The sequence below is a fragment of the Miniopterus schreibersii genome, assembly GCF_964146895.1.
Source record: "Miniopterus schreibersii genome assembly, chromosome: 9".
In the NCBI taxonomy this organism is placed as follows: domain Eukaryota; kingdom Metazoa; phylum Chordata; class Mammalia; order Chiroptera; family Miniopteridae; genus Miniopterus; species Miniopterus schreibersii.
Window position 1 is genome coordinate 67215748 of NC_138118.1, and position 26324 is coordinate 67242071.

The 26324-nt window shown below is 37.0% G+C and overlaps 1 protein-coding gene across 5 annotated transcripts in view; it reads right to left on the reverse strand.

The window, feature by feature from the left end:
* Nucleotides 1-26324, reverse strand: part of DGKB (diacylglycerol kinase beta) — a 527029-nt gene that overhangs the window by 368329 nt on the left and 132376 nt on the right. For all 5 annotated transcript variants that reach the window (XM_081146772.1, XM_081146768.1, XM_081146770.1 and 2 more), the window contains 4 exons: nt 15599-15739; nt 6805-6854; nt 3743-3817; nt 8-127 (listed from right to left, as the gene is read on the reverse strand). In XM_081146772.1, coding sequence (XP_081002898.1) covers nt 8-127; nt 3743-3817; nt 6805-6854; nt 15599-15739 — 386 coding nt within the window. The remainder of the gene's footprint in view (nt 1-7; nt 128-3742; nt 3818-6804; nt 6855-15598; nt 15740-26324) is intronic.

Sequence of the window (26324 nt, forward strand, 5' to 3'; positions counted from 1 at the left end):
TGCTTACGTTCTCCAAACCTAGGAGCACAAGCAGTGGGATGGTCGTCATTCCTCCTTGGATCCATTCCTCCAGGGAAACGGTCCCATCATGATCATAGTCGATTTCTTCCATCATTTCATGAAGGATCTGAAGCAGAGGAGTAGAGGGAAACCTTGCAATAAATCAATAAAATACATTTCAGATGATACAACGAAGCACTGCATTGGATGGGCTGTAACTGTGACTAGCAGCTAAGCGGAGAGTTGAAATAAATATCTAGGTAGCTTTGTACAATATTAATCCTACCACTGAGAACATAGTGGCTTTGTTTTGATTTCTAGAACCTGACTACATTCACTGATCAACTTTTAAAAATAATTGCTCAGCCCGGCCAGCGTCACTCAGAGGTTGAGCATCGACCTAGGATCCAGGAGATCGCTGTTCGATGCCAGGTCAGGGCACATGCCCGGGTTGTGGGCTCGATCCCCAGTGGGGGGCCTGCAGGAGGCAGCTCATCAGCGACTCTCTCATCATTGATGTTTCTATCTCTCTCTCTCCCTCTCCCTTCTTCTCTCTGAAATCAATAAAGACATATAAAATAATAATAATTGCTCAACTTTTTCATACATCAGCCCTGAATGATCCAGCTAAAACAAGAAGAAATCTTTAATTTAAAAGTAAAAATTAAATTGCTTTCTCTCTATTATTTTTTAAATTTAAATATATGCTAGATAATGTCTGAACAAATTAACTTCATGGCAAAGAGCTGAAAGAATTCTTTGCTAAGTGGTAAAAGGCAGGGAAATTAAGTTGCATTTAATTGCCTATCAGAACTTTATAGAGTCAAGAAGTTAAACAATCAAGTCACTTTTGATTAGATTTTTTTCTGAAGATGACTTGCACAATGTCCCAAAATGTTCCCCACAGTCTGTGTTGGTAATACCCTTGGTTGTATAGCAGTAATAACAGTATTTGATTCAAAGGTTTGTTGTAAGGGTTAAATATGTTAATATAGGTATCCTTTGAAGAGCATCTAGCATATATAGTAAGTGTGGTATAGGTGTTGCTAGTGTTCTATTAGCAGAAATTATATGTGAGTTTCAAATATATTACCGTTGGCTCTGGGACCACCTCACTGCACCACAATGGCAAACACAGCAGAGTTCCAATGAGGAAAGTAACTCACCATCTTTATCTAATGTGGACATGTCCATCAATACAAAAAATAAAATTAAAATTAAAAAAAGAAATCCAGAGAGCATTAGAACAAAAATTTGATAGTGGTATTGTTTGCATAAAATTCCTGAACTTGCCCAGCTGGGTGTGGCTCAGCGCTTGAGAGTTGACCTAGGATGCAGGTGATCAGGGTTCGATTCCCGGTCAGGGCACATGCCTGGGTTGCAGGCTGCAGCCAATCAATGACTCTCTCATCATTGATGTTTCTGTCTCTCTCTCTCTCCCTCTCCTTTCCTCTCTCTGAAATCAATAAAGATATATTTTTAAAAAATAAATAAAATAAAATAAAATTCCTGAACTTGGTTTACTAGTGTCTTCCCTCAGAAAGTATGTGAAAATCAGACTATTTTCCTTCAGAACAAACTCATAGGTATTAGAAAGAAGGAGACCTTTTTGGTTCAAAATGATGGTAAACTAATTATTTCATTATCCTCAACATGAAACACAGGGGGAATTATTTTGAATTTGGCAAAAAGCAAAAGATCTTATTACAATGCCCTGCCCTTTGAGGGCACGCTGGCGAGCTAGGAAAATTAATAAATCAGAAGAGAGCTAAAGCACAGAGCCTGGCTCCCGATGGCCGGTGCTTTTATTTTCTACCTAATCGTCTAATGGTAGAGCCTGGGGTAAGGTTTTGAGTTGTTTTGTAAGTTCCTTCCAAGGACATCTCAGCCTTCCCTTCGGCCTGCCAGCAACCTCAAATGCTGAATTCTCCTTCTTCACACCCACAGTCACCTGTGGCCTGCGAGGAACACGACTGCACACACGTGTCTAAACTGGGGAGACCTGCGGACCCATCGGGCAGAGAGCCTGTCCCTGCGACAGCAAACGCGACGCACAGGGCGAACCACGAGAGACAGATAATGCTACAGAGCTTATTCTTCGCACTTCCAGTAGGTGTCTATCATAATTAGGCGGCCTCGCCACCGACTGTTTCCTTCCTCACAGCCGCCATCTCCCCCTTTTTCTCACATCCATGCCCCACTCACTAATATTTTCTTTGGGAAGAAGCGGGGCCCACTTCCGCTTCGAAAGCGGATAGAAAAAGACCCCCACTCCCTCTCACACTCCAGGGAGGACAAGAGGCACGACTGTAGATAACTAATGGTCACAGCGATTGAGGCAAGTGGGGCGGGGAAAGTTGCGCTAGGTTACCACAGCCAAAAAGGACACCAGAATGGATCACGCGTCCCTTGGTGTCGTGCAAATAGTATTAGCAGCATTCTTAGAGTTGAATGCATGTTACCATTGATTTTATTATTCCATACAGACCACGACACTGTTACGTATCTGAGCTCACCATGCACAGCGTGTGTCCTCCTCTGTACATGCCATCGCGCGTGACTTTGTTGTACTTTTTTGGAAGGAGTTTGCAAAGAAAGGAAAACGCTGTCACAGCTCTCACGTCACATAATCATGCTATTAACTGCATAAATGTGAATAGTGTTTGGAGAATAGGCTTTTTGAGTTCAAATAAAATATAAACTATTTAAATAAAATTGATTTTTATTTGCTTAAATCAGGTACAATTTGGTAAACTTAGTTGGTTTCAAAAATAAACTAAAAAGCAGTAACACTTATTAACTCTCCCCAAAAACTTACTTGTGACTAAAGTCAGTTTCTAATTAAGTATGTTCTAATATACATTTGAATTATGTTGTAACTTTGGTGTAAACCTATTAAAAATAAGAAGTGTTTATGTTCTTATAAGCATTGCTAGATACTGTTTCTTTAAATGATTTGATTAAAATCCTAGCTTATCTGTAACTAGCTGAAGAGTAACTTTACCATTTGGGGATTTCAATCTCCTAATCTGCACAATGAATAGAATAGTAGCATCTGCCTCGGAGAGTCGCAAGCACTGAATGACACACGTACAAAAGATAGCAGAACACACTGTGCACAGTAAGCTATCGTCATCAACATCCCCTTTTTTAAAGTTTATTTATTGATTTCTAGAGAGAGGAAGGGAGAGGGAGAGACAGACACATCGATCGGCTGCCTCCTGCATGCCCCTTACCGGGGATCAAGCCTGTAACCAAGACATGTGCCCCGACCTCCCGGGAATGGCACCCGCAACCTCTCGGGGCACAGGACCACGCCCCCCATGGAGCCACCCCAGCCAGGGCCACCGTCTTCTTAATCACCTTCACCCTCCTTCAGAACAACTACTTTACCAATTTCCATGTAAGGACAATCACAGAGATAACAACATACATAAATTCTGATTTTTTTATGGCCTGACAGTGACTGTGTCCGTCAGCGGCTTCTACTTATCTGCACGTATGTCAGACCACCACTCCCAGTAATTTCCCGAAGGAAGAAAAGCAGAAGTTACTGCTGAGAGTTTCAGAACACCACAGACACCCTTCCTTGTTCAAGGTCCACTTTGCCTCCTCATTAGAAATAACATCGCAGAGTTATCAAGAACAATGAAACGGCAGTAATGTATCAGGCTTCCAAAAAGGACAGAAGAGAAAGGTGCCTTCCAGAACTTAGCCAACGGTGAAATCGTTCTACACCTACTGGGTTAAGCTCGGTGACATCCCATTCGAGGTACTCGGCCACGTGCATCATCTGACTGATGATGTTTTCTAGTTCCTGGAGCGCAGAGGGACGGACAAAGAGAAGGGGAGAGAAGGGAGACGGTCAATACAAAGTCCCAGCAAATCTGTTAATTTTCACTTACTGGAACTGTTTGTTGAACAGGTAGCCCCAGAACTGAATGAGTTAGATGATTACATATATATATATATATATATATATATATATATATATATAAATGTCTGGTTACCTATACATAAAAGAGCCTAACTATAAATTCATTTTGTACTTTGTCTAAAAATCTTCACCAGGAGGGGGCACAACTGTACAAAGAAAGAGTTTCTTCTCGTAAAAAAGTTTTAATAAAGAAACTCTCTGGACGGGAGCATCTGATGAAAAGGGGAGTGTGCATGTTTTCACAGGATGGGATTTTTAAGTCACTGAGTATCCTGACCTTTTGGCTTGAAAGCTGGTGTGGAAGGAAGTGTCTGAGGTTTATTTTTATTCTGGTACAACTGAGAATGAATGCTGACTGTTCTAGCCATTTATAGGACAATTTGCTCTGCTCAGAGGAGTCTTCAGGGTCAAGATTGGGAGGCTAAGTACCTGTGGAGTTTATTTTATGAGGGGATAGAATTCTAGTTTGAATTGACACATTATTCTATTCAAACGTCCACTCTTTGAAGAATGGCTAATAAATACATATGGCTTTGTTAAATGAATTAAAACATTTTTATATCTGTTTATGTAGTGTTCTAATTTATTCCCATCTCCAGAAAAGATGAAGGGTACATTGTAAATGCTAGTAATTTTTAATGTAGTCAATGACATAATTAAAAGTGGTGTTATACATGGTAATTTAAAATAAAAGTATAAAAGAATGAGTCTTGAAAGTATATTAATTAAAGATTATTCTACTCAAATATCTGGTCTAATGTATACAGTTAATATTTATTGAATCAGGATTGAAATATATAGAGTGGTTTTCTTTTGGGGGGATCATAGATCCTTCTGACAAAAGCTACGCTCTCTCCTGAAAAGATGTAATCATGAAAATGTTATTTATGTAACTAAAGTGTGTGTGTGTGTGTGTGTGTGTGTATTTATTGCAGATAAGAAAAAATTTAAACACGAATCCCTTGGAATTATGTGCTAGAATGGTGTGTGTGTATCTTTAATGTACATTATTTTTGCATATATACACCTCAATGGTTTAGAATGGTTAGTCTCTGGATATGTTTTTAGGGATGGAAAAAATTGGGGGTGGGTTATTTTGTAGGTTTCTGACATTAGCTAAGTCATTTAACCTGTCTTAGGCTCAATTTGTTAATCAGTAAAAATATATTTTTTAAATATTCTAAGCTTACCTAGTTTGTACAGTTGCTGTAAAGATTAAATATGCTTTATATAAAATGCATTTATCTTTCCTGCCATATTACAAGTGATCAATAAACATTAACTAATATTATTAGACATAGTGGTGATTTTTCAAAGTATCAATGTTCCTGTTTTGCCTTCATTATTATGAATTGCTACACCTTTAAATTTCTAAGACAAATGACATCAGAAGGTGCAATTTCATCCTAATATTAAAGGAAATATACTGAGACAGTAAATTTTGTGGCGAGAACCATAGAAATTAAATCCAGACCTTTAATTATAAAACAAACAAAAAACTAGTTTAATCATAACCAAATATATTTATACCCAACTCATTGTTTAATATTGCAAATATAGTCACAAATATTGTTAATAATTTACTATATGTTAACAAAAAAAGACAGATATCAAAAAGAGCGTTTGATGAAATTTTCAAATCAACTGCCAACCCATGGCTAAAAGCCTAGTAAAGAAACACATCTGCAGTGAAATTATCATTTGCATTAGTGTAGTCAGAAGTGCTACAATAAGCATATTGAAATATCTAAAAAAAAATCTAAACTCCTAGCTGAGAAATGCCACCAGAAATTGAGCAAGTGTATCATGTAGCTCAATATTCCCAAATATAAAAATGAACACCACGAGGCACACAGAAAGAACTGATAGCATTTGGAAAGGCAGGGAGACTTAAACATGAGGAATCCCGCAGTCATAACATCAATTCGGATTGGCGTTCATGTCCTAGACTGGAACCGTGTATTTCTATCACTCTCTGGAGAAACTAATATACCATCATCCTACTGAGTGTCACAGAAGCATGTCTCCAACTCACTGCTTTGCTTGTGAAAGTCAGTTTGAGCCCTGGCGTAGGGAGGGACAGCAGATGAGAAACACTCGCTGTCAGAAATAATGTTTATTTTAATCAGTATTAACTTTATCAAAACATTTGTTTCTTTTCAGGTAACTGTGCACTTTAAAAGTTCCAAAATCTGACACTTATTCTTTTATTAATATTCTTATATTTCCTTTATACAACGAGAAATAATATAATATGCAAAATGTTATTAGCAAATATAAAATACATTAATTTTTTTTCAGTTAAATTATATATAGATGGTATTTTTCATCTATTGCTTTTTATAACTAAAACTATAGAGTATGAAAGTTGCAATTAAAATGGAATGAAACATTTTTAAAAAGGAAGTTTATCAAAGCAATTTGTAAATATATTTAGTTATTTCAACAGCGTAAGTGATTAAGAATGTTTTAAAACGTGAGAAAATAATAAAATGATTAAATTGACTTTATAATTCCTTTAAAGTCTACTTATGTTCTCAATATTTTCCATACTGTCAAATCTCACTTTTTTATCTAGATCAATGGTTCTCAACTTTCTCATGTTTTATTCAAATAAGGTTAGTCTTTTTTTTTATCTTTCAGTGCATAAAAAGTCAATTTTATGTAGTAAAATTATTCAATAGAACAATTGTAATCCTAACAGTTTTCTCAGACCTCTCTCTTTCACAAAGTCAGATGATAAAAATGCTAAGTGCATGAAAATTATATTAAGTGTGTCTGTGGTAATAGCTATAAATTTATTCATTGCATTTTTTCAGAACCAACTACTTGAAAATTTTCACAGAATATTTGAACAAAAAAATTACCGAACTGTCCAGGAAGCCATTCCCATCCGTGTCATAGAGGCGAAACATAACTAGAAAGAAAAAAGGTGTTGAAAAAAAGATTATAGGCAAGTAAGATAAATGCTACTATAAGGCATATTCTTTAAAAATGTATTGTCTATTGAAAACAAATACTAAATCCCTCCCTTACTCAAAACAATTAATTTGTGAGATCATTTCTGGAACTAAATTGAAAATGAATTAATCAGTTAATAAAAATACTGGCTATCAGACATAAAGTCTATCGATTTTTGTTATATATCTAGAAAACATGATTGTTTGTTCAAATTCTTTATTACAAGATTACAAACTCAAAAATAACAGAAGAGAAGGAATTTAGACAGAGTCTGGATATTAAATGGCAGAGTGGACCATAACAAACAACTGATCCGGAGGACTGGGAATCAGTTATGATTTGGAATCTACCACCCTCTATTAGGTGAGCTTAGGTGAGTTTTCTCAAACACTGTTTTCCTCTCTGTACCATGAGAATAATCTCCCTGTCATCAGACAGATTTGCTGGGAAAGTTAAGCGAAGTGATACACACGATGCCTATCGAAAGCTGTAGGTCACTGTACAAATAGAAGCTGTTGTTTTGATTGATCCCCAAGCCATGTGGGATAGGAAGGACTGGCGCCGAATAAGGGGATTTTTCTGATGGAGGATGGCTGGAGATAAAGTGCATTATTATCATGGCCGTAACGGCGTTTAAGTCTGAGCTGTAGTTTTGCAGGGCAGCCAATCTTTGAACTGATCAAGTGAGGAAAAGGAGCGTTGGCTTCGCAGCAGTGAACTCGGGACGGCAGGGTGGCCGAGCCCATGACCGGCCGGAGGATTCCCTTGTATAATCCACATGCCCCAGGAGGCCACGGAAGTGGCTGCAGGTGCCTTACAGAGATAAACAAAGAAGAATGACACAGCTGTAAAAATAGACAAGTGGAAATGAGGGTTTGTGTTGGGTTTGTATAACTTCCTGCAGAATCTTGATGCCTGGGGTCTACAATATTAAATAAAGACATTGATCACTAGGAAGCATCATTATACAGTGACCTTGATCATATATTTGTAATTAATTTTTATTTTTGTATTTAAAAAGTCATTATTATGTCTCGTCAATTGTAAGATATGTTTATTTGTAAGATGCAAAACTAGTCTGCATATCACTGAAAAAGAAAATGCTGCTAATCTATCATAGTCTATTTATGGTAAAATGCAAAGTCTTTAAAGATGTTAAAATGCAAAGGCAAAATGTTTACCTATTGAATTAAAAGAAATAATAGGCTGGATAAAAGACATAAATGTCTTTATTTGCAAACCATGATGACTGTTCTCTCTCATACACTCAATAAGTTAGAATAAAGTTCAGAAAGAAAGAAAACCCTATCCCCACATGGATACTAAGCATTTCAAGATTTTCTAGTACAGCAGAAAAGGGTAAAAATATCTTTTTGTAAATGGCTAGATTTCACACACCACTCAGAGAACGGCTAATTACCGGGAACAAGTCATGGACTTAAGCCTAACTATATTTTAGAATGAAAAACACTTGTAACTCTGCTAATCCTATTGGCGTAAATGACTGCCATGCCATTTCACATGGAAACCCTATGCCTGCTGGTTAAACTTGTGGGAAACGTGAGCTCAAAGACATATACACTAATGGGGTGAACGTGTGGGTAACATCATGCATTTCTGGAAGTGTGTGAAACTTCTTACTATGTTCTGAAAGCCACGTTTTATAAAGAACCATCACAGCCGAAACGCCAGCTACCTTTTCCTTACTAACTTGATTTGAAGGTAGACTCCACACATGACCTAGGCTCTACCAGTCAGAAGCACAAGCCCAGATGACCAATTGCATGCTAGTGACCCCAGAAGGAAGGAGCTGCTCAGAATCCATTCTGGTGATGGGGGGGCAGCAGCCTCAGCAGGAGCAGATGTAAAAAAATAAAATTTAAACCATAATTAGAGACTGCTATATACTTATAAAAATAACCTGAAATTCAAGTTTTTCCCCCCAAAACTGCTCAGTTGTTCAGCCTCTCAGTTGTAACTATAAGAATTCACTATTTAAAAACAGTAGAAAAGCCAGCCTCCCCTCTCCCAGAAATTTGACCCACCAACCCAACTTGTCTTGATAATTCCCTAAAATTTTCAAATTAAAAATAAAATCTTGTATCCCACTTTTCTACTTGCTTCCAGTAAGAACCTTGTTCTAAAAACAGTTCACTGTTGTCTGAAGAAGCCCTAATATGTTTTATATAATTAATTTCTAAACACATAAATAGGAGTTAATGGCTGTCTATGAATTCTGTCTAATTCATGAAGGAATTAAGGTGGAGAACTTTAAGTTTTAGTTAATAATAATAACAGCAATGATGAAAATAGCATACATAAATTGAGCACTAAGTTTCATATACTCTAAAGTTCACTAAGTCTAAATCAAGGATGAATATTTTCTTTGGTTCTATGTAAGAGAGAAAAATGCCAGGATTTTAATTTTCGAAATAAGTCTACTTCATTGTAGTGGAGTTATGCAAAACATGAAGTATTGAACACTCCTATTTACCTTGGCTTTCTATTGAAGTGTCATTATATTTAGGGATTTAAGTGGCATAAGTCCACAGCACAAAGAAAATGTGAGAGGAGAAAAGAAAACCAAATTTTAGATGCTATAAAATAATTGGAAAGTGACTTAGAAACCTGAGAAACAGAAACTTAAGCTGGTAGTGCAGAGGAGGAGAAGATTTGCACAGAAGGGGTAATGAGTTGGAAAATTGCTAATCTTCATGAAAAGAAGTTAGACCCTCAAATACTATCGCCCACACCTTGCACCCAAGGATATGACAGCCCCTATGCCAACAGAAGACTGGACCTTTGAGCTCTATAGTAGTCCAACCACAGGAATGCTGAGCTCAGAATTAGGGGTACTATGCCAAAGGCAGGGGAATTATACGATAGTCTATATACTGAATATTAAATTCCCCTTCCTCATCTCCAATGAGTCAGACTAAAACCTCAACCACCCACCTACCTACCCACCACCACCAGGAAGCCCTTTCAAAACAAAGTAATTTGTAAAAAAAACCCAAAAAACCACACATACACACACAAAGGAGGGAGGGGGTAAAGACATTATAAAGAATAGAGGAAAGTTTCAAGCCACAGAATGAGAATAAGAGAATATAAGGATTACACTGAGAACAAAATAGATTCTCTGTGAAGTTAAAAGTATGTTAGGAAAAGTGGGGGGGGGGGGGAGAGTCATCATAGATCTAGAAGGTGTCCCAGATGTTGAAGGAAAGTCATGAGGAAAGAATTCAGAAAACAAGAAAATGTAGGAAAAATAGTAATTCAAAGTTCTGTCTTGGAGTTTCAACATCCAAAACTAGTGGTCCCAGAAAGACTGAGTGAGTGAAATAAAGGAGAGGGTGACTAGCAATGAAAAGATGAAAGAACACGTAAAGAGCATAAGTTGCAAAATAAAAATTTACAGTGAAGGATTTGGGGATTAATTAGCTATATATAAAAAGAGAAACTAATCAAGGAAAAAGGGCAATTATTAACACTACGGAAAATAAAACTTGGTTTGGTAAGCACATAGAACCTTTCCCTTTTAAAACTATATCTGAATAATATTGATGAAATTATTACCTCTCATCAAATAGTATAATAAGACTATTTCTTCTTAGTATTTAAATGTGAAGATAGGCCCAGGGTCAAGTGAATCATTGAACAAATAGATCTTATTTTTAAAACCAACATAGTAAGGTTATAGATTTTTAGGTGCAAAAATAATTTAAGCCCAATATTAAAATCATTCTGTCAACATGATAGATCCCAACCTGTTATGCAGTTAGAAGCTACTTTAACCCACTTTTTTACTATTTTTATGCTCATGTAATTACACTTTATATAGAAACACTTATGTGCCCACACATGAATTTGGTTTTAAAGATCAGAGCGAAGGCATATTATACAATATAAGGGTAATTCATTATCTCTAAATTTTTTTCTCTTCCAAAGATTTGCAGGTTTTTACTTATTTTTCCCTTGAATATTATTTTAATACACTATTTTTGTACTTTGCATTATGTGATTGATATGAAGTTTTAATATGGAATTTGTTAAATATTGGAAGGTATATATTTTTAAAAGCATTTAAGCTGGAATTTCTTTACTTAAAAAAAAAATTTTTTTACCATTTTATATATTTCAAGACCTACTTAATAAACTTTAAGGGCAGAGGCAAAAAAAAAAAATAGCTGCTTAGAGTTTGTGACATCTGAAGTAATGGAGTAATACTTTTTCCTTTATTTTTTTTCTTTATTTTTTAAATATATCTTTATTGACTTCAGAGAGAGGAAGGAAGAGGGAGAGAGAGAGATGGAAACATCAATGATGAGAGAGTCACTGATCAGCTGCCTCCTGCACACCACCTACTGGGGATCGAGCCCGAAACCCGGGCATGTGCCCTGACCGGGAATCGAACCACGATCTCTTGGATCCTAGGTCGATGCTCAGCTGTTGAGCCATGCCCGGTCAGGCAATATTTTCTCCTTTATTCACAAGACAAACAACAATAAAAACAATGAAACAAAGCCTTCAAAATAAAAAGAGTACTTATACACTAGGTCAGAAATCACGGGTTTTAGTCACAACTCGATCAACTGTTGGTATAATGAATGCCCAATCTCTCTGCGCCTTTTTCTTTGACCCTATAGGAGAGTTGACTACATGATCTTAAGGATCTCCTCAGTGTTAAATTTCAGTGATTCTGAGATTAACTTACACATAGTACTAACTAACATACAGGTTAGTCTTCATAATCTGCATATCAATAAGCTATTTTCCGGTTATTTTCTTATTGGTTTCTCTTTGGGTATATGTTTTCAGTAAATGTAAGCTAATGTAAATATTATTCTAGCTAAGTAATTAATAATTTATAACCACTAACCCAAATGTAAATAACATGTATTTTACAGCCATAGTATAAATGAATTTAGTATTATGATTTAAATATTTACATTACTTTTCTGAAGCACACATTAACTTTGATAAAATTCCACTAACCTATCATTTTTTGAGCATCAAAAACATTGAAACATACACACGCACATACAAACACATACACACACAAGTGGTAGGTGCTAGGGTGGGAAGGTGCACACAGTGCAAGGGTACAAAGAGAGCACCATAAATCCAACTAGAAGATGAAAGATATGAGCTAGGCCTGGATCTGATATACACTGGGAATGAACACCTCCAACAAATGCACATTATAAAGCAAAGGCAGGAAGGTGGAACTGCGCAGGGTTTGTCTGATGACTGAAAAGTAAATCCATGTGACTGGGACATCATGTGTGCATATGCGGGCAAGTCAAGGCCAAATGCAAGACTGGCCAGGTAGGTTGGGGTCAAATTGTGGAGCCAGGTGAGTTTACGGATGCCAAGTTAAAGGTGTAGTTTTGTGTATTACTCAGTAGAGAGCTATCAGAAGGGCACTTATAAATCCCGAGTCAGAAGAGAAAGAGAAAATAGGTTTAGATGTTGACAAATTTTAGGTAACGTGAGAGGAAGTTATAAGAATTTGAACATTATATGTGAGGAGATGATTAAACGGGAAAGTGTTTGAAGAAATAAAGCATCAGGATTAACATTTAACTAACAGACATTGATGACCAGAGGAACACTGAAGACCAGTTGAAGTTAATCCATAGAATTATATTTAGATAATTTTACAAATCTGTGTCACCTCAGTATATGTGCCAATATACTGGGTGCCTGAAACTAAGTATGAAAGAATGGTTGACATCACGGATTATGGGGTCAGTCTATATTTGAAGGGGTGGGAGGCCAAAAAGCGAAATGGTTAAGGGAAAAGAATTCTGAACTCACCTTTATTTCACTTCACAATTATGTAAACTAAAAAATGTGAAGGAATTTATGCAAGCAAATATTAGTTCATTTAAACATTATTTTATTATTGATTTTTTTAGAGAGTAAAGGAGAGGGAGAGGGAGAGAGAAACATGCATGTGAGAGCAAGACTGCCTGCACACCCTCTACTGGGGACTGAGCCCGAAACCCAGGCATGTGCCCTGACTGGAAATTGAACCGGCAACCTTTTGGTGCATGAGATGACATACAAACAACTGAGCCACACCCAGGGCAATATTAGTTCATTTAATCCTCATAGCAAACATAAGAGATACATTATTATGATTCCAATTTTACAGTTGGGAAAAACTGAGGCATAAAGAGGTTTTGAAAAATGTGCCCAGGTCACTCAGATAGTAAATATCAAAGCTGGGATGCATTTAATTAGGGAAATCGAGATCCAAACTGAGCATTCATTGGCAAAAGTGCTTCATCATGTGGATTTCTGTGTTAATTTTAATTACGTTTCTTCTTTTCTATACCTTATATCGTGTTTAATAAGTCACAACTATTTTGGAAATAAGTATCTATTAAATTAATAACCATTCAATTTCTCTAAAGTCTTACTGAAAAAATTTTTTAAACCTATAACTATAAAAGAATACTTGAATGGTAGAAGTCTATAAATTTGCAAGTTTAGGAAGATAAAAGTGTATAGTAGTGCACATCGCTAAGAAAGCGAGTGAGAGGATGAATTCCAACTTAATTGATGTAGGAAAGGGCCAGGCATTGGCCTATAAAAACAAATGCAAGCCGTGGCTGGTGTGGCGCAGTGGTTAGAGCGTGGTCCTGCATACCAAAGGGTCCTGGGGGGCACGTGCCTGGATTGCTGGTTCTATCCCTGGCCCTGGCCCGGGGGGCGTGGAAGGCAACCAGTTGACGTTACTCTCTCACATCGATGTTTCTCTCTCTCTCTTGCTCTCTCTCTCTCACTCTGTGTGTGTGTGTGTCTCCCTCCCTCCCTTCTACTCTCTCTAAAATCAATAGAAAAATATCCTTGGGTGATGATTAACAACAATTTATTTTTTTTAAAAAACAAATGCAAGCTCCAGATATGAAGGACCAGGTTAAGGTCCTCCAAAGCAGAAGGTAGCAGAGAAGAGCTCTAGGGCATAGCTGGAACATAGGTATGGCTTCTGAGGTTGAAGTTCATTTACTTTGAAGGCTCTGGTGAAAATCACGATAATAGTACCAGGCCATAACAAGTCTGCTTCTGCAAAGAGTCTGAAAAAATGTTTAAGGAAAACGGGCAATACAATTAAATCTGATGTAAGCTTTAAAAAGAGCTGGAAAATACAAAGACAGAGCAGATGGAAGGGGGTGATAACACTGGTGAGAGGTAAGGAGAAGGTCAGGTTTGATGTGATCCCTCAAGTGTTTCTGAATGATTTGTGGATCAACGTTCTGTCTGTGAGTGTGGACAAAGACTGTTGATTCATAGACTCAAATTGAGAACTTAAAAGCATGCCTCTTAGGAATTCTGGCTTTAAAAAAATACTTCCAGTTGACCTAAAAATAATTAAACTGCAACACAAAGAGCATGTTGGGGAGGCCTGATGGTGCCTTCATTCAGTCTCAGAAGTGGAGGTGGGGGAAAACGCCTATGTATTTTTAAAATCATCATCGACATGGTCCTGATAACACCTGAGCAAACTTTTTCTCTGGCTGGAACTTCAATGGCAATTCACTGAACATTAATATTTATTTTGGAAGGAGAGAGATTTTTGTAAGTTCTTAAGAATACAAATAAATTTTGAAATGCAAATATTCAACATTTAGGAATAATACATATTTATTTAAAGAATAATGTTCCTATAGCTTATTCATAAGCAGATGTGACTCAAATAATTATGGTATAGAAAATTCTTTATTAGTAAGAGAAATATTATCAACAAGTTACTATTCAATTTAATTAAACACACTTCCTAATCATGACTCTGAGACATCACAATGTTCTATACTGTATTGGCTTTAGAAATGTCACATTTAAGATTCATTATACTCATTATTCTTTCAGTGGCAAAATTTTTAATTCCTTTTAATAATATTCAATATAATCAAGTTAATCAGATTATTGAACAAAGTATCAGCTCGGTATTTAGCAAGGACTTTGGAGACAGAATAGATCTCTAAATAAACGATCGCCTAGGCTTAGAGTTGACGATTAAGAAATATTTTCTTGCATTGCAGTGAGTAGAGTTTGCCACCAGAGAGAGCTCAAGCACTGTATTTGATTAGAGAACAATTATTTCCGTTCAGAGAGAAATTTTCTACCTGAAATCTCTTACACATTGTAGAAGAAACAAACAGGAGCTATTGCTTAATTACTGATAATATCCAGAGTGAACGTCTGTAAATGAAATTCTGATGTTTGGCATTTGAGAAATCAGTTGTTCCTACCAAAGGAAATGTTGGGTCTAAAGCATTTAAGAAACATTTCCCAGGGAGAAAGGCTCACGCACCATGCCTACTGTGAGCCCCCTTGCTGACTAATAGGAACACCTCCTCATACACTAGAAATAAATGTGTGGGTTTTTCTTTTTCAAAACAACTCAAAGGATACTTTCCAATATCATCTTGTTACCAAAGTGAGCAACATTTTTAAAAAAAGTCATTCGATAAACAAGTTCAGTAATCAATAAAACTTAATAAATAACCTGAAATCAATCAAGTATTCATCTACTTCGATTTTTTCAATCGAAGGGATTTTTATTATTCATTAAGGTCACTTAACAGAACATTTAGATAACCACAGCAGGGGCAACTTTAAGCTTACCAACACTCAGTCCCTTTCCCTAACCCCAACTGTGACAAGAAAACTAAAGGAGAAACATACACTCAAGTTTATCCTCAGGTCTTCCCCTTTCAAGGAGGGACAGGTAACAGACAATGTCCTTCAGGTGGATCACTTCTGGGGAGCACGTGTTTGCAGGAGAACTGCGAGGAGGGGTGATGGCACCTTTATTCATTCTCAGACCTGAAAAAAAAAAACATTTGCCTTTATAATCTTAAAAACACGCACAGTGCTCTGAGACAAAAAAGCAGCAACAAAGAAAACAGGGAGTTACAGCACAGAGCAGGCGGAGAGCGATACATTTCCGCGCACAGGGTAACCGCGCTCCGGAACCCAGTGTAGCAGAATCACACATATTCTGTGGCTGTTGTAAACTACGGAGTTCCTTAGGATCTGAGGACACGGGGACCACTCTTGCTGCCTAATGGAGGCTTTTAGGGTCAGGATCCTATTGCCCGGGGTGAGTTGGTGGGCAGATCTGAGCGTACCAGGAACCACGTTCCTATCCCACCTTTCCCTGCTTTAGGAAGTGCCAGCGACACATCAGGTGGGGAGATACGGAAAAGGGGCTGTTTATGAAGAAAAGAAAAAAAACACCCAACAGAACAAGAAATGTGGCTCTGTCCCAGTATTATTTCTATGTTGATAATCAGGACTCATTCATCCATAGAAACATTTATGCCAAATATTTCCCAGCGCCAAGAAGACATCCTTTTTGTCGTAAAGGAATATGCCCTTGAGGAAGAGAGAAAGGGAACATAAAATCCGGATACACACAACAGAGATGCCGTTAGGGAGGTAACAACACGACTGTAGTTTGATTTTTATACGGTCCATGCTTAATTTCTAAAACCCATTCACCGCGCCTGTTCCAAGACAAGGCGAAGAACTTTCATGCCCGTTCGCAACAGCTGAGGACTGCAGACTATCTGGCCTGTGATCATCAACCTGAAGCCCATTCACGATAAAGGGTTAGTTCCATCTTACACTGAAGCCTCCGAAACCAGGTCCCATGTGTGGCATGAGGCCTGAAGGTGAAACCCAATTATTCTTTGAAGTTTGTTTGGCAACTTAACAGGTGTTTGGGTGAGATGGCTCGTGGGCTGAGTGGCTACTGTGCTCCTAGTCAACCAGCAGTTACTGGAATAGAGGGAAAAACCCCAACCAAAGGCAGTAAGTACTACCAGCCAGCCCTCCCTTAGTGCAGATCCGCCTGATCATATATCTCTTGCCCGGTTCTATTTCCTTTGCTGTGTGACTTTGATTCAATACCTAAGATCTCCTCCAGCCACCTCAAGACAGCCAGCATATTATTTTATGTTTTACTAAAAGTTATAAATTAGCTTTATCATTTACAATGCTATTACCAATAAAAGGTACCATTTATCGAGCCACGCTGAGGGCTTCAACGTGTATCATCTCACTTAATTGTCACGTTAAGCCTGTGAGGTAGATTGTATTACTCCCATTGTACAGATGAGAAGCAGGCTTACCCAGAGTACTGATTGCTTTCCCAGAGTTTCATAGCTAGAAAATCCACCCTCTTTTTTCTACACTGATGGTTTACAGACTGGCTCAATGCCAATAGTAAGAAGTATGAAAAAAAGCTACATCTTAATCCGCGATGATCCTTTAATACATACACAGACACATCATTAATTAGTAAGTTTCATAACTGGCCTAATATTTCCCTTTCTATGTGATTCTATCCTAATTTTCTTCTATTTCATTTCATTCTTAAAGTTTTATCAAAGACCCTCTAAGTTAAATTCATTATCCACTAATGTTTCTCTATCCAAGTCTGAAAAATACTTTTATATCTTTCCTTCATCTTCTTTACCAAAGTCTTACTTATTTCAAAAGCATCTCTATGTTCCACATTAACTCTGACTTCTATTTATAGTTATTGAAATATATATGTACTATATTTAAAAAATTGATTTTTCTTCTTAACAGAAGTGTCCTTGTATATCTAATACAAGCTAATATAGTCATTTTAGAAGCCAAAAAAGGCAAAGAATTGAAGACAATCCTAAGCTTTAAAAGAATCACCTTACTATTTCTAATTGACCGACTAAAGCTTCGCTAGCTACAGGAATAGCAGTTTCGACTTAGGATAAAAGGCATTTTGGCGCTGACCGTTGACATGACCATAACTTCCAGCCTCAGAGAACGGAGCCCTTGAATTATGGTCGGATAAACCATGACCTAACTCATCCTGCCTGATGAGCTAATCCTCTCTTTCTCGCTTCCCCCTTATGGTACTGAAATGATTTCATCAGCTTGATTTAAATCTTTTATACAAAAATTCAGAACAAAACAAGAAAGCATAAAAAGAACATGTGACATTTATTTGGAAGAATGCCAAATGTATTATACATTTCACTTATTTAGAACACACTTTATGATCATTTGTTTGTACTTCTAAGGCTAAGGTACATGGTATCCCATTATCAGCTTCAACAGTACTGAATATAAACAATTGGAGAATGTGAGGACCACATGATTTTGTTTGCCTTTCCTGTATATATACATAAACATACTTTAAACATCAATTATATGTTTAGCCCCAACCCTTTAAAGAAATTTATTGCCATAATAAAATTCATTTTGTTTGACAAAATGAGTAAATACTTCCCATTTTCTGTTCATGACATGTTGTAAACTAAAAACTGTACTATGTATTTAACTGTATCATAATGTTAATTTTAAAGAACTTAAAGTGTATAAACAAAATAATAAACATGCATGAAAACACACATTGAAGAACTAATTCATTAACTTGGCCAACTCCAATTATAGCCAAATTTGAGAGGTAAAATATTTAATTTTTGCAATGAATCATAGGGTGTAATAAAGAAAAAGATGCAATGGCAAAGACATTTCTCACAATTACTTTGTGACAAAATAATTCGCAGGGCTGGACTTTACTAAATCTTGAGGTGCTAAATTGATAAAAGCTCCCCGGTTCCACCCTCTTCCCAAGGTCAACCCACTTCCTCATATGTGGTGAAAATGCTTCTAAATAGTTTAATTCTCTAAAAGCAGGCCCTGGGCCTCAATCTGTCTGTGTAGAAAACGTTTTTACACCTTACTCTACCATTTATAATATATTGCCATTCCCTAAATCTGGCTGGAGGTCTTTCCCAAAATTTATCTCCCTCTATGACAGTCCCCAGCCCTGAAGAAAAGCCATTGTTTTTTTAAGCAGATTGTCCAGAACACACAGGAAATGACAGAAAGGCAAACATGGTGTTGCAAGCCCAGTTCCTTGTCTATAGCTCCTCAATGAGAAGATAAATGGAGCCCTAAGCCTCCTTAGCAGCCAGGAAAGACTCAACTCTACTTCGCACTAACAAATGCCACTTAACCCATCCGGTCACTGTGCAGCTCTCTTTAGACTTGGAACTGAACAGGAAGCTGGGCAGAGCAAAAGCTGTTTCTCTCACCACAAATGGTCAATATTTAGCTCTGAAGATCATGTAACTGACCGACACCCAATTTCCAGGTTCTCTGACATGCCTAAGGTTATGTTTTTTAAAAATTTCCTCAGAAAAGTGAAGCTAGTATCCACACATGCACCATTTACTTTCACACACCCCTATATATCTATACATGTACTGTATATATATTACAGTGTACAACCAAGTACTAAATAAAGTGAAAACTAAGCATTGTAATTAGTGTATCAGTTTTATCAGGAAAAATTATCTTCTACTCTGAGCTTTTTCTATTTTTATAATGATTATACTAAAATATATATGACTATATATATAAACATTATATTATAAACATTCCTTTCTCTTCAAAGTTTAACTACACGTTGAACACTGCCTACTATTATATTCTTCAAGCAAATGATTCTCATTTTATTCCAATCTCCATGATCCACTTCTAGAAACAATAACCTGCAAAGCTTTGCTCTAATAGATACTCTGAATTCCAGTCTCAAGGTTCAACTATTAGCATATAAGTTTGGGGAACATGTTCAATTACTGCCTCTGCTCCAGTTTTATTTTCAGATAATGAAAACAGCAGTGTCTCATACAGTTTTCCTTCACCTATTAAAGCGAAATACCCAAAACTAATAACATAAATTACATTTCTAAACTTCAAAGGCGATGTAATCGTCTGGCAATTTGGCTTTTCCATTTTTGAAAACAAATTTTAATAAAAATGTGCAGAAATGGATCAGGCTTATGAAGCAATTTGTCACATACTATAGCCCTGCTTCCCAGATCCATATTAATAGTCATGATGAACAGAATAACCAAGATTAAAAAATAGTTGTTGAGTATTAGTACACATTTCATAATTTTTAGAGTTACCTTTCCAATTATTTTTCTGTTACTATAACATTATTTTTTTATTTTTTGTTCTTATGCAAACACAACAAAATAAAATAAGACTGGGTTGCAAATCAAGGAGAAACGTAAAATGCACTGGGATTGCTCAGAAGTGAGGACCGGCAGTGGGGACACAGTCTCTGACAAGAAACTGAGGTCATCAGAGCCCTCTCAGAACAGGCTGTGTTTCACGTTTGGACACTGGCAAAACCCCCAAACGTGCAATCATAAGGAACAGGACTCGGAAGTGCAGATCTTGTGGGCAATGCTCTAGAGCCACTATTACTGAAGGAGTAATAATAATACCACTTCTGGCTGCGTGCCAGCAACTCTCCTTCACAGTGGTTTCATTGGTCCCTACAAATCTGTTTTGCAGACAAGAGGGTGGAAAGTCAGAAAGGAAACTGCTGATGGTCAGGTAGCAATCGGGGAGTCAAGAGCTGAAGACTCCTCATCTAATTCCAAACGTCAGGTTCTTTTCAAAAGCAGTTGAAACAGCACCTGTCCACATCGGTCCTGCCCAATAGAGCACTCTGCTCCGACGGCAATGCGGTATCTGTGTGCCGCTCAATGCAGCAGGATTAGCCACGTATGATTGGTGAGCACACGAAACGAGGCTGGTGTGACACGAGGAACTTGATTTTTGTTTTACTTCAATGGTAACTAATTTAAATGTAAGTTAAACAGCTGCATTGGACTAGCGGCTACCACACTGGACAGTGCAGGTAACATGCTAGATTCAGGTAGAGAACTGAAAGTTATTTGAATCGCTGTCAGTTCCTTGAATATACCTACATATGAGATTAAAACCACCACATATTAAAAGAGGTCATAATACCAAAATTTTGCCCCATTATAAAGAAATCCCAACAATGTTCTTTAAGGCTTACTGGACTCTTTCAGAATGTATGACATCTTAGGGGGAAAAACTACGCTGACTTGGACCTTTATTGCTATGTCTGCAAAACTGAAATGCTGAGAAATAACCTTTTTAATGAATAATGGTAATAGTTGGCATTCACTGAACACATATAATGTGCCTCGTACATTATGTTTTTGAGATCCTCAGTGCCCAGTAAGACAGGGGCACTTGTTATCTCCCGTACGCATTCAGCCAAACGGAGGCAAAGACAAGTAGTGCAGCCACGACTTAAAATGCAGCCTAAAATGGGATTTGATGCCTGAAGTACAAATTCTTGGGGCCAGAGACAGAAAAATAAATCAGAGGAACCTGTATCCTGCCTCTCAAGAAATGATCTTTTGTTTTAAGAGTCTGTTTTTCAAGACTCTTAAAAGTGCACACATTGATTATTTCATAAACCTTCAGGAGGAAATTAGAAATCCTAGACATGGCTGAGAGCTCTAAATGTTCATTTTCAATCCAGGCCATTCCTTGAGACATCCATTATAATACATGTTTGTGAAAAGCACATGTACATGCATGTTTGCATGTATAAACATACACATACATATGTATTTACAAAAATTTTACCAGCATTTCCTATGGGGATTTTTTTCTTATTGCTGTTTTTTCTAATAGGTATACAACCAGCATGCTCTTTATAAACATAAACCCAAATAAATATTAAGGGCCTTTAATATCAGTCATGTAAAACCAGTTTTTAGACACTGAGGATAAACCATTGAACAAAGCAGATGAAACCTTTTCATAAGGTTTTCATTCTACTGGATCACAGAAAATGCTCAATAATACTGCATGCTTTCTGGCTATTACTAGGCATTTTTAGAGCATATCACAAATTAAATAATGTTATTATTGCTTTGAGATTTTGCAAATTATGGAGTATTGTATTTGCCTTTATTAGAATTTCAAAAACTATAAAAAGTATTCATGAACAAGACAGTACAATAATCTTAAGATAACACTACCATGTGATATGCAATTATTAAGATATAACTGAAACTACAGAAACCCCTTTATCCTACATGAATAAATCTATTTGAACACTGAATGTCTGAACACCAAAATTTTATTTGAAACATTCAGAAAGAATAATACAGTGACCCAAATAACCAAGTCCAATATATTCAAAACCACTTAATAATTAAAGAGGAGACTGTGAGGCAACTTTTCCTTTATTGACAATTTTATCATAAATGGGTACTTGAAATTATGGGGTTTTCTCTGGTTTTGGGGAAGAGTTTTCAGGGTTTCATGATAAGTGACTTATTGGAATAAAATAACTTGTGGATAACTACTACTAATAATAATAATTAGAAGTGTGAATTTGGTACCATAGGAGCATAAGAAATGCAATGGATGATATAAATAAATGCTAATTGGCCAATGGATAGAAATTCTTTTCTCTTTATTTCTAGAGCATTTGAATGTAGGTATGTAAGCTGCATGGACTAAATAGAATCATTATTATCAACAGTAAAAGGACATCAACATCAATAAATGTATTAATGCATTTTAAATGCCTACTGTGTGCCAAGAACCTTCCTTTCTCATAGTCACACAAGCCTTGTACTCTGTTCAGTTTATGTTTTTCGGGACCTTGTCTGCCCTTTTTAGCATTGTGGAAACTGAAGTAGCTTATTAGACACAAAAGACCTGTAAAGCTACCTACAGTAAAAAAGTACACACACACATGCACACACAATTTTTAATATCCTCAAGACAGTCCTGATAAGACTAATAGTTTCTTCTCAGCACAATTAATGAAGTGTGTCTTTTGGCAAGAACATTCACTAAAGTCATTTGGCAAAAGAATGTTTTCCCAAAGGTTCAAGTACCTCATTTTCACTGGGCAATTTTCTGTTCTTAATTTGATTAGCTTCCTTATGGACAAAAAGGAATTGTTTTTGCTTTTCTACATAAAAGAACTACTTGGTGTTGTGACTCTGGTTGTACAGCTAAATTCCACTGTTGATGCTGTAGCTCATCAGCACAAATTATCCATTGCCTCACTGAATGGACAATGAAAGGGAACCAAAAAAAGTACCTTAACTTTTTCAGAGACAGTTATTATTCTCGACACTAAATATCTTCTGGAGATAGATAGATATATATATACACCTTCATCCTCAATTCCCTCATGATAGCCCCCACGCCCCTGGCAGTGTGATTATTTTCTGGCTCAAAACCTTACAATGTCTTTCCAATTTCTTCTGGATAAAACTTAAAACTTAGCATGACAGATGAAACTCTTTACCATATGGCCTTGGGATCTCTCGCCTCTTCTCGAGCCATTCTCCCCCAGTCACTGGATCTATACCAGCCCAAATGAGCCAAGGCACAGCCCCATATCTCTCATTGTTTCCAATAACTCTATCTTCCTCCAGCCCTCTAAGGCCATGAGGACTCTGATCCTGTTAGGGCCACTCCCCTAAACCCATCTCCAGGTTGTGTCTAAAACTTCCAAGGTCATCACTACCATCTGCTCTGGGACCATTTCCTTATGACCCTCATTTCAATTTCAGTCACCCTCAGCTCCGACCCTTGCCAATAGCACTCTTTACCATCTGACATGCTAAATATTTTTACTTATTTATTAGTCTTTCTCTCCCCACAAGAATGTAAAAGACTGTGGGGTGGGGGTGCTTTATTTTGCTCACTGATACATCCCCAGCAATTTAAATAGTGTGTGGCAATCTGTAAGTGAGCAATAAATATTTTTGAATGAACAAATACTGAATGTCTTACAGTTTGTGTATTGTCCTTTGATGGGACATGATCAATAAATATTTTTGAATGAATAAATACTGAATGTCTTACAGTTTGTGTATTGTCCTTTGATGGGACATGATCTTGATATTTGAATATTTGAAATGTACATGTTGCCTTTTTTTTTTGGAATTCCCTTCCCATCCTCTCCCACTCATACCTGCTGCTATCTATACTTAACCTGGATACCTTAACTTATGATTAAAATCTCAGTCAGATGATCCTAAGAAATAGATCACAGCATTTATTTCATTGTAATGTATTTGATCACCTAATTGTCTATCTTTCTGCTTTACTCTAAGGATCCTTAGCTTGCCTGTGGAATTTCTGGAACAAAATGTGTCCCCCCAAAAAAGGATGGTTGGATGCATGAATGAATGAATGAATGAATGAATGAATTTAATAATTAAATCCCAAACTGGTCAAGTCACTACATGATCTGATTGAAAGGGTGCTAGGAAAATCTTCTCTCTTTCTGCCTATAAAACAACTAATAAGAAATAATAACAAAAACTCTTACACTGACCCATAGATAACAATGAGCATTAACTTTATAGAGTCAATGTTTCAAACATCGTGGAACTCAATAGGAATAAATAGTATGAGTGTCTGAACCAGGTAACAAGTCATATTACGTTCTCTTTAATTACTATGATCTTAGATAAAGCAACAATTACGAATTACTACTATTAATTTGTATCCTATACAAAAAGAATGATAATTTAGCTGAAGGTAGTTAATACCTAGAGCTTTTGCCGAGTTGGCATAGATAAAAGCTGGGGAGGGGCCAGGATGCACCAGTTAGTCTTAGAAGAGTGAGATTGTGCGCCTTTTACAAGGGCTCCCAGGTTGCTTCCAGTTGCACCCTCTAGGTAACCCATCTTACTGATCACTGCGTTCCTAGCATGGATCACAGCATGTGCAACTGAAGTAGAGTGAAGTGTTAGCTGAGGCTTGAAAAGTTAAGTTTTGTTATGAGATCTGGGCAGAGGAAACATCATGCAAGAAAGTATGGAGTCCTGAGTAAGCAGAGCATTTGTATGTCATAGCAAACAGTTGGACGTGGTATGGGTCTGAAGTGTCCGGGGCAAGAAGACAGAGAATTTGAGGCTTTTGGCAGACTCTGTAAGCTGCATGGCATTGGGCTTAATGCTGTGGAACTGAGCTTTTATTATCTTCTTAATGGCATTGTCCAGGCCCTGGGGTCTCCTTAAGGGCACTTCAGGAGGAGGTGTCTGGAAAGGTGGGGGGAAGGCAGAGTGAGTAGGGTTCCCCTTATCAATATCTCCCCTGCACCGCCTCCCTTCACCAAAGCAACACGGCTTTAATTGGCTTTAAATATCAAGGATTTAAATTTTCTTGGAAAATAAAAGTTAAAAAACCCCAAAACATTCCATGAGGTGATAGTGAAGGCCTAAACCTTGGAAAGCCAGGAGTAATATAACCAGGCTTGTGTTAGAAAGAACATGTGGGAGATGGGCAGTCAGGGCCCATTGGAGCCATGCATACGATCGTCTATAATACAAACAGTGATGAACAGAACTGACCCCAACAGAATGGCTGAGATGAAGTAGTTACCATTTGTAATTAACTAAACATGAGGCAGTGGAGGCAGGAAGAATTCAAGAATTTAGGGCTGGAAAAATTGATAGGTAACTGAGTTCATTCGCTAAGAGAAGAGCTAGGAATGGAAGCAAGTTTGGGTAGAATACCATTTTTTGACTTTCAGACACATCTAGTTTGACTCCTTATGGGACATCCAGATGAAGATCTCCATCTGGAATACAGCTAATACATATCCTCTGTGAGCTGAAGAAACAGTTCTGGGTTGTGTAGGAAATAATTGGGCCTATTTTTTGTATGATGTGGAAAAAAAAAAGTCATGTGTTGAGAATGAAGGGGAAAGATTCGAGTGAACTAAGAAAGTTTGGAAAACTTTAACCTAATTGACCTAGCAGCAAATATCAAGAATAAATACATTTCACAACAGAATTTTCAAAAACTGAAGAGGTGTTAAGGCCATGTTAATACTGGGTGTTGGGAACCTGAAATGGCAACAATCAGGAAATTTAAGAAATTTATCTCTGGTTATCGTCAGTGTTCAAGTTGTAGGAACTGAAATATGAGATCATAACATTGATTCATAGTTAAGGGTTTATGAGCTACTTTCAGAAAAACAAAGGTTCCACATGCTTCAACGATTCTGTAAAGAGAATAGTCCCAGTGATAGATTTTAGGGATGACGTTAAGATCTGAAATTGGTCACTGGACTAGCCGAGAGGTGAGGGATTAGAGACCTGACATTTACAATGAAGCAGAACAGGCTCTGACAAAGTTAGAAAGATAGTGCACTAAGGAGACTTTCAAAAATGAAAAGCCAATGTGGGAACAGTAGAAGTAATCTTCTTATATTTAAATAGGTGATAAGAAGCCGTCATATTGCAACAAGGTGTTCCAAAAATAATAAATCATCCAGTACACAAAATTTCAGATGGCTCATTAGGTGTTAAAAGTTCAATAAAACACAACTGCACACACAACCTTTACAGCTATTTATAATGATTTTTTTTTAAATTTATTCTATACAAGCTATTTTTTTAGATTTTATCTATTTCCTATGTTTGATTATTGCTCATTAACAGGAATAACATTTTGTTTTCCTCTTTAGATTTCCTTTTTATTGAGAAACCCTTATTGTTCCATTGATATATAGTCAAGAATAGCTACCATA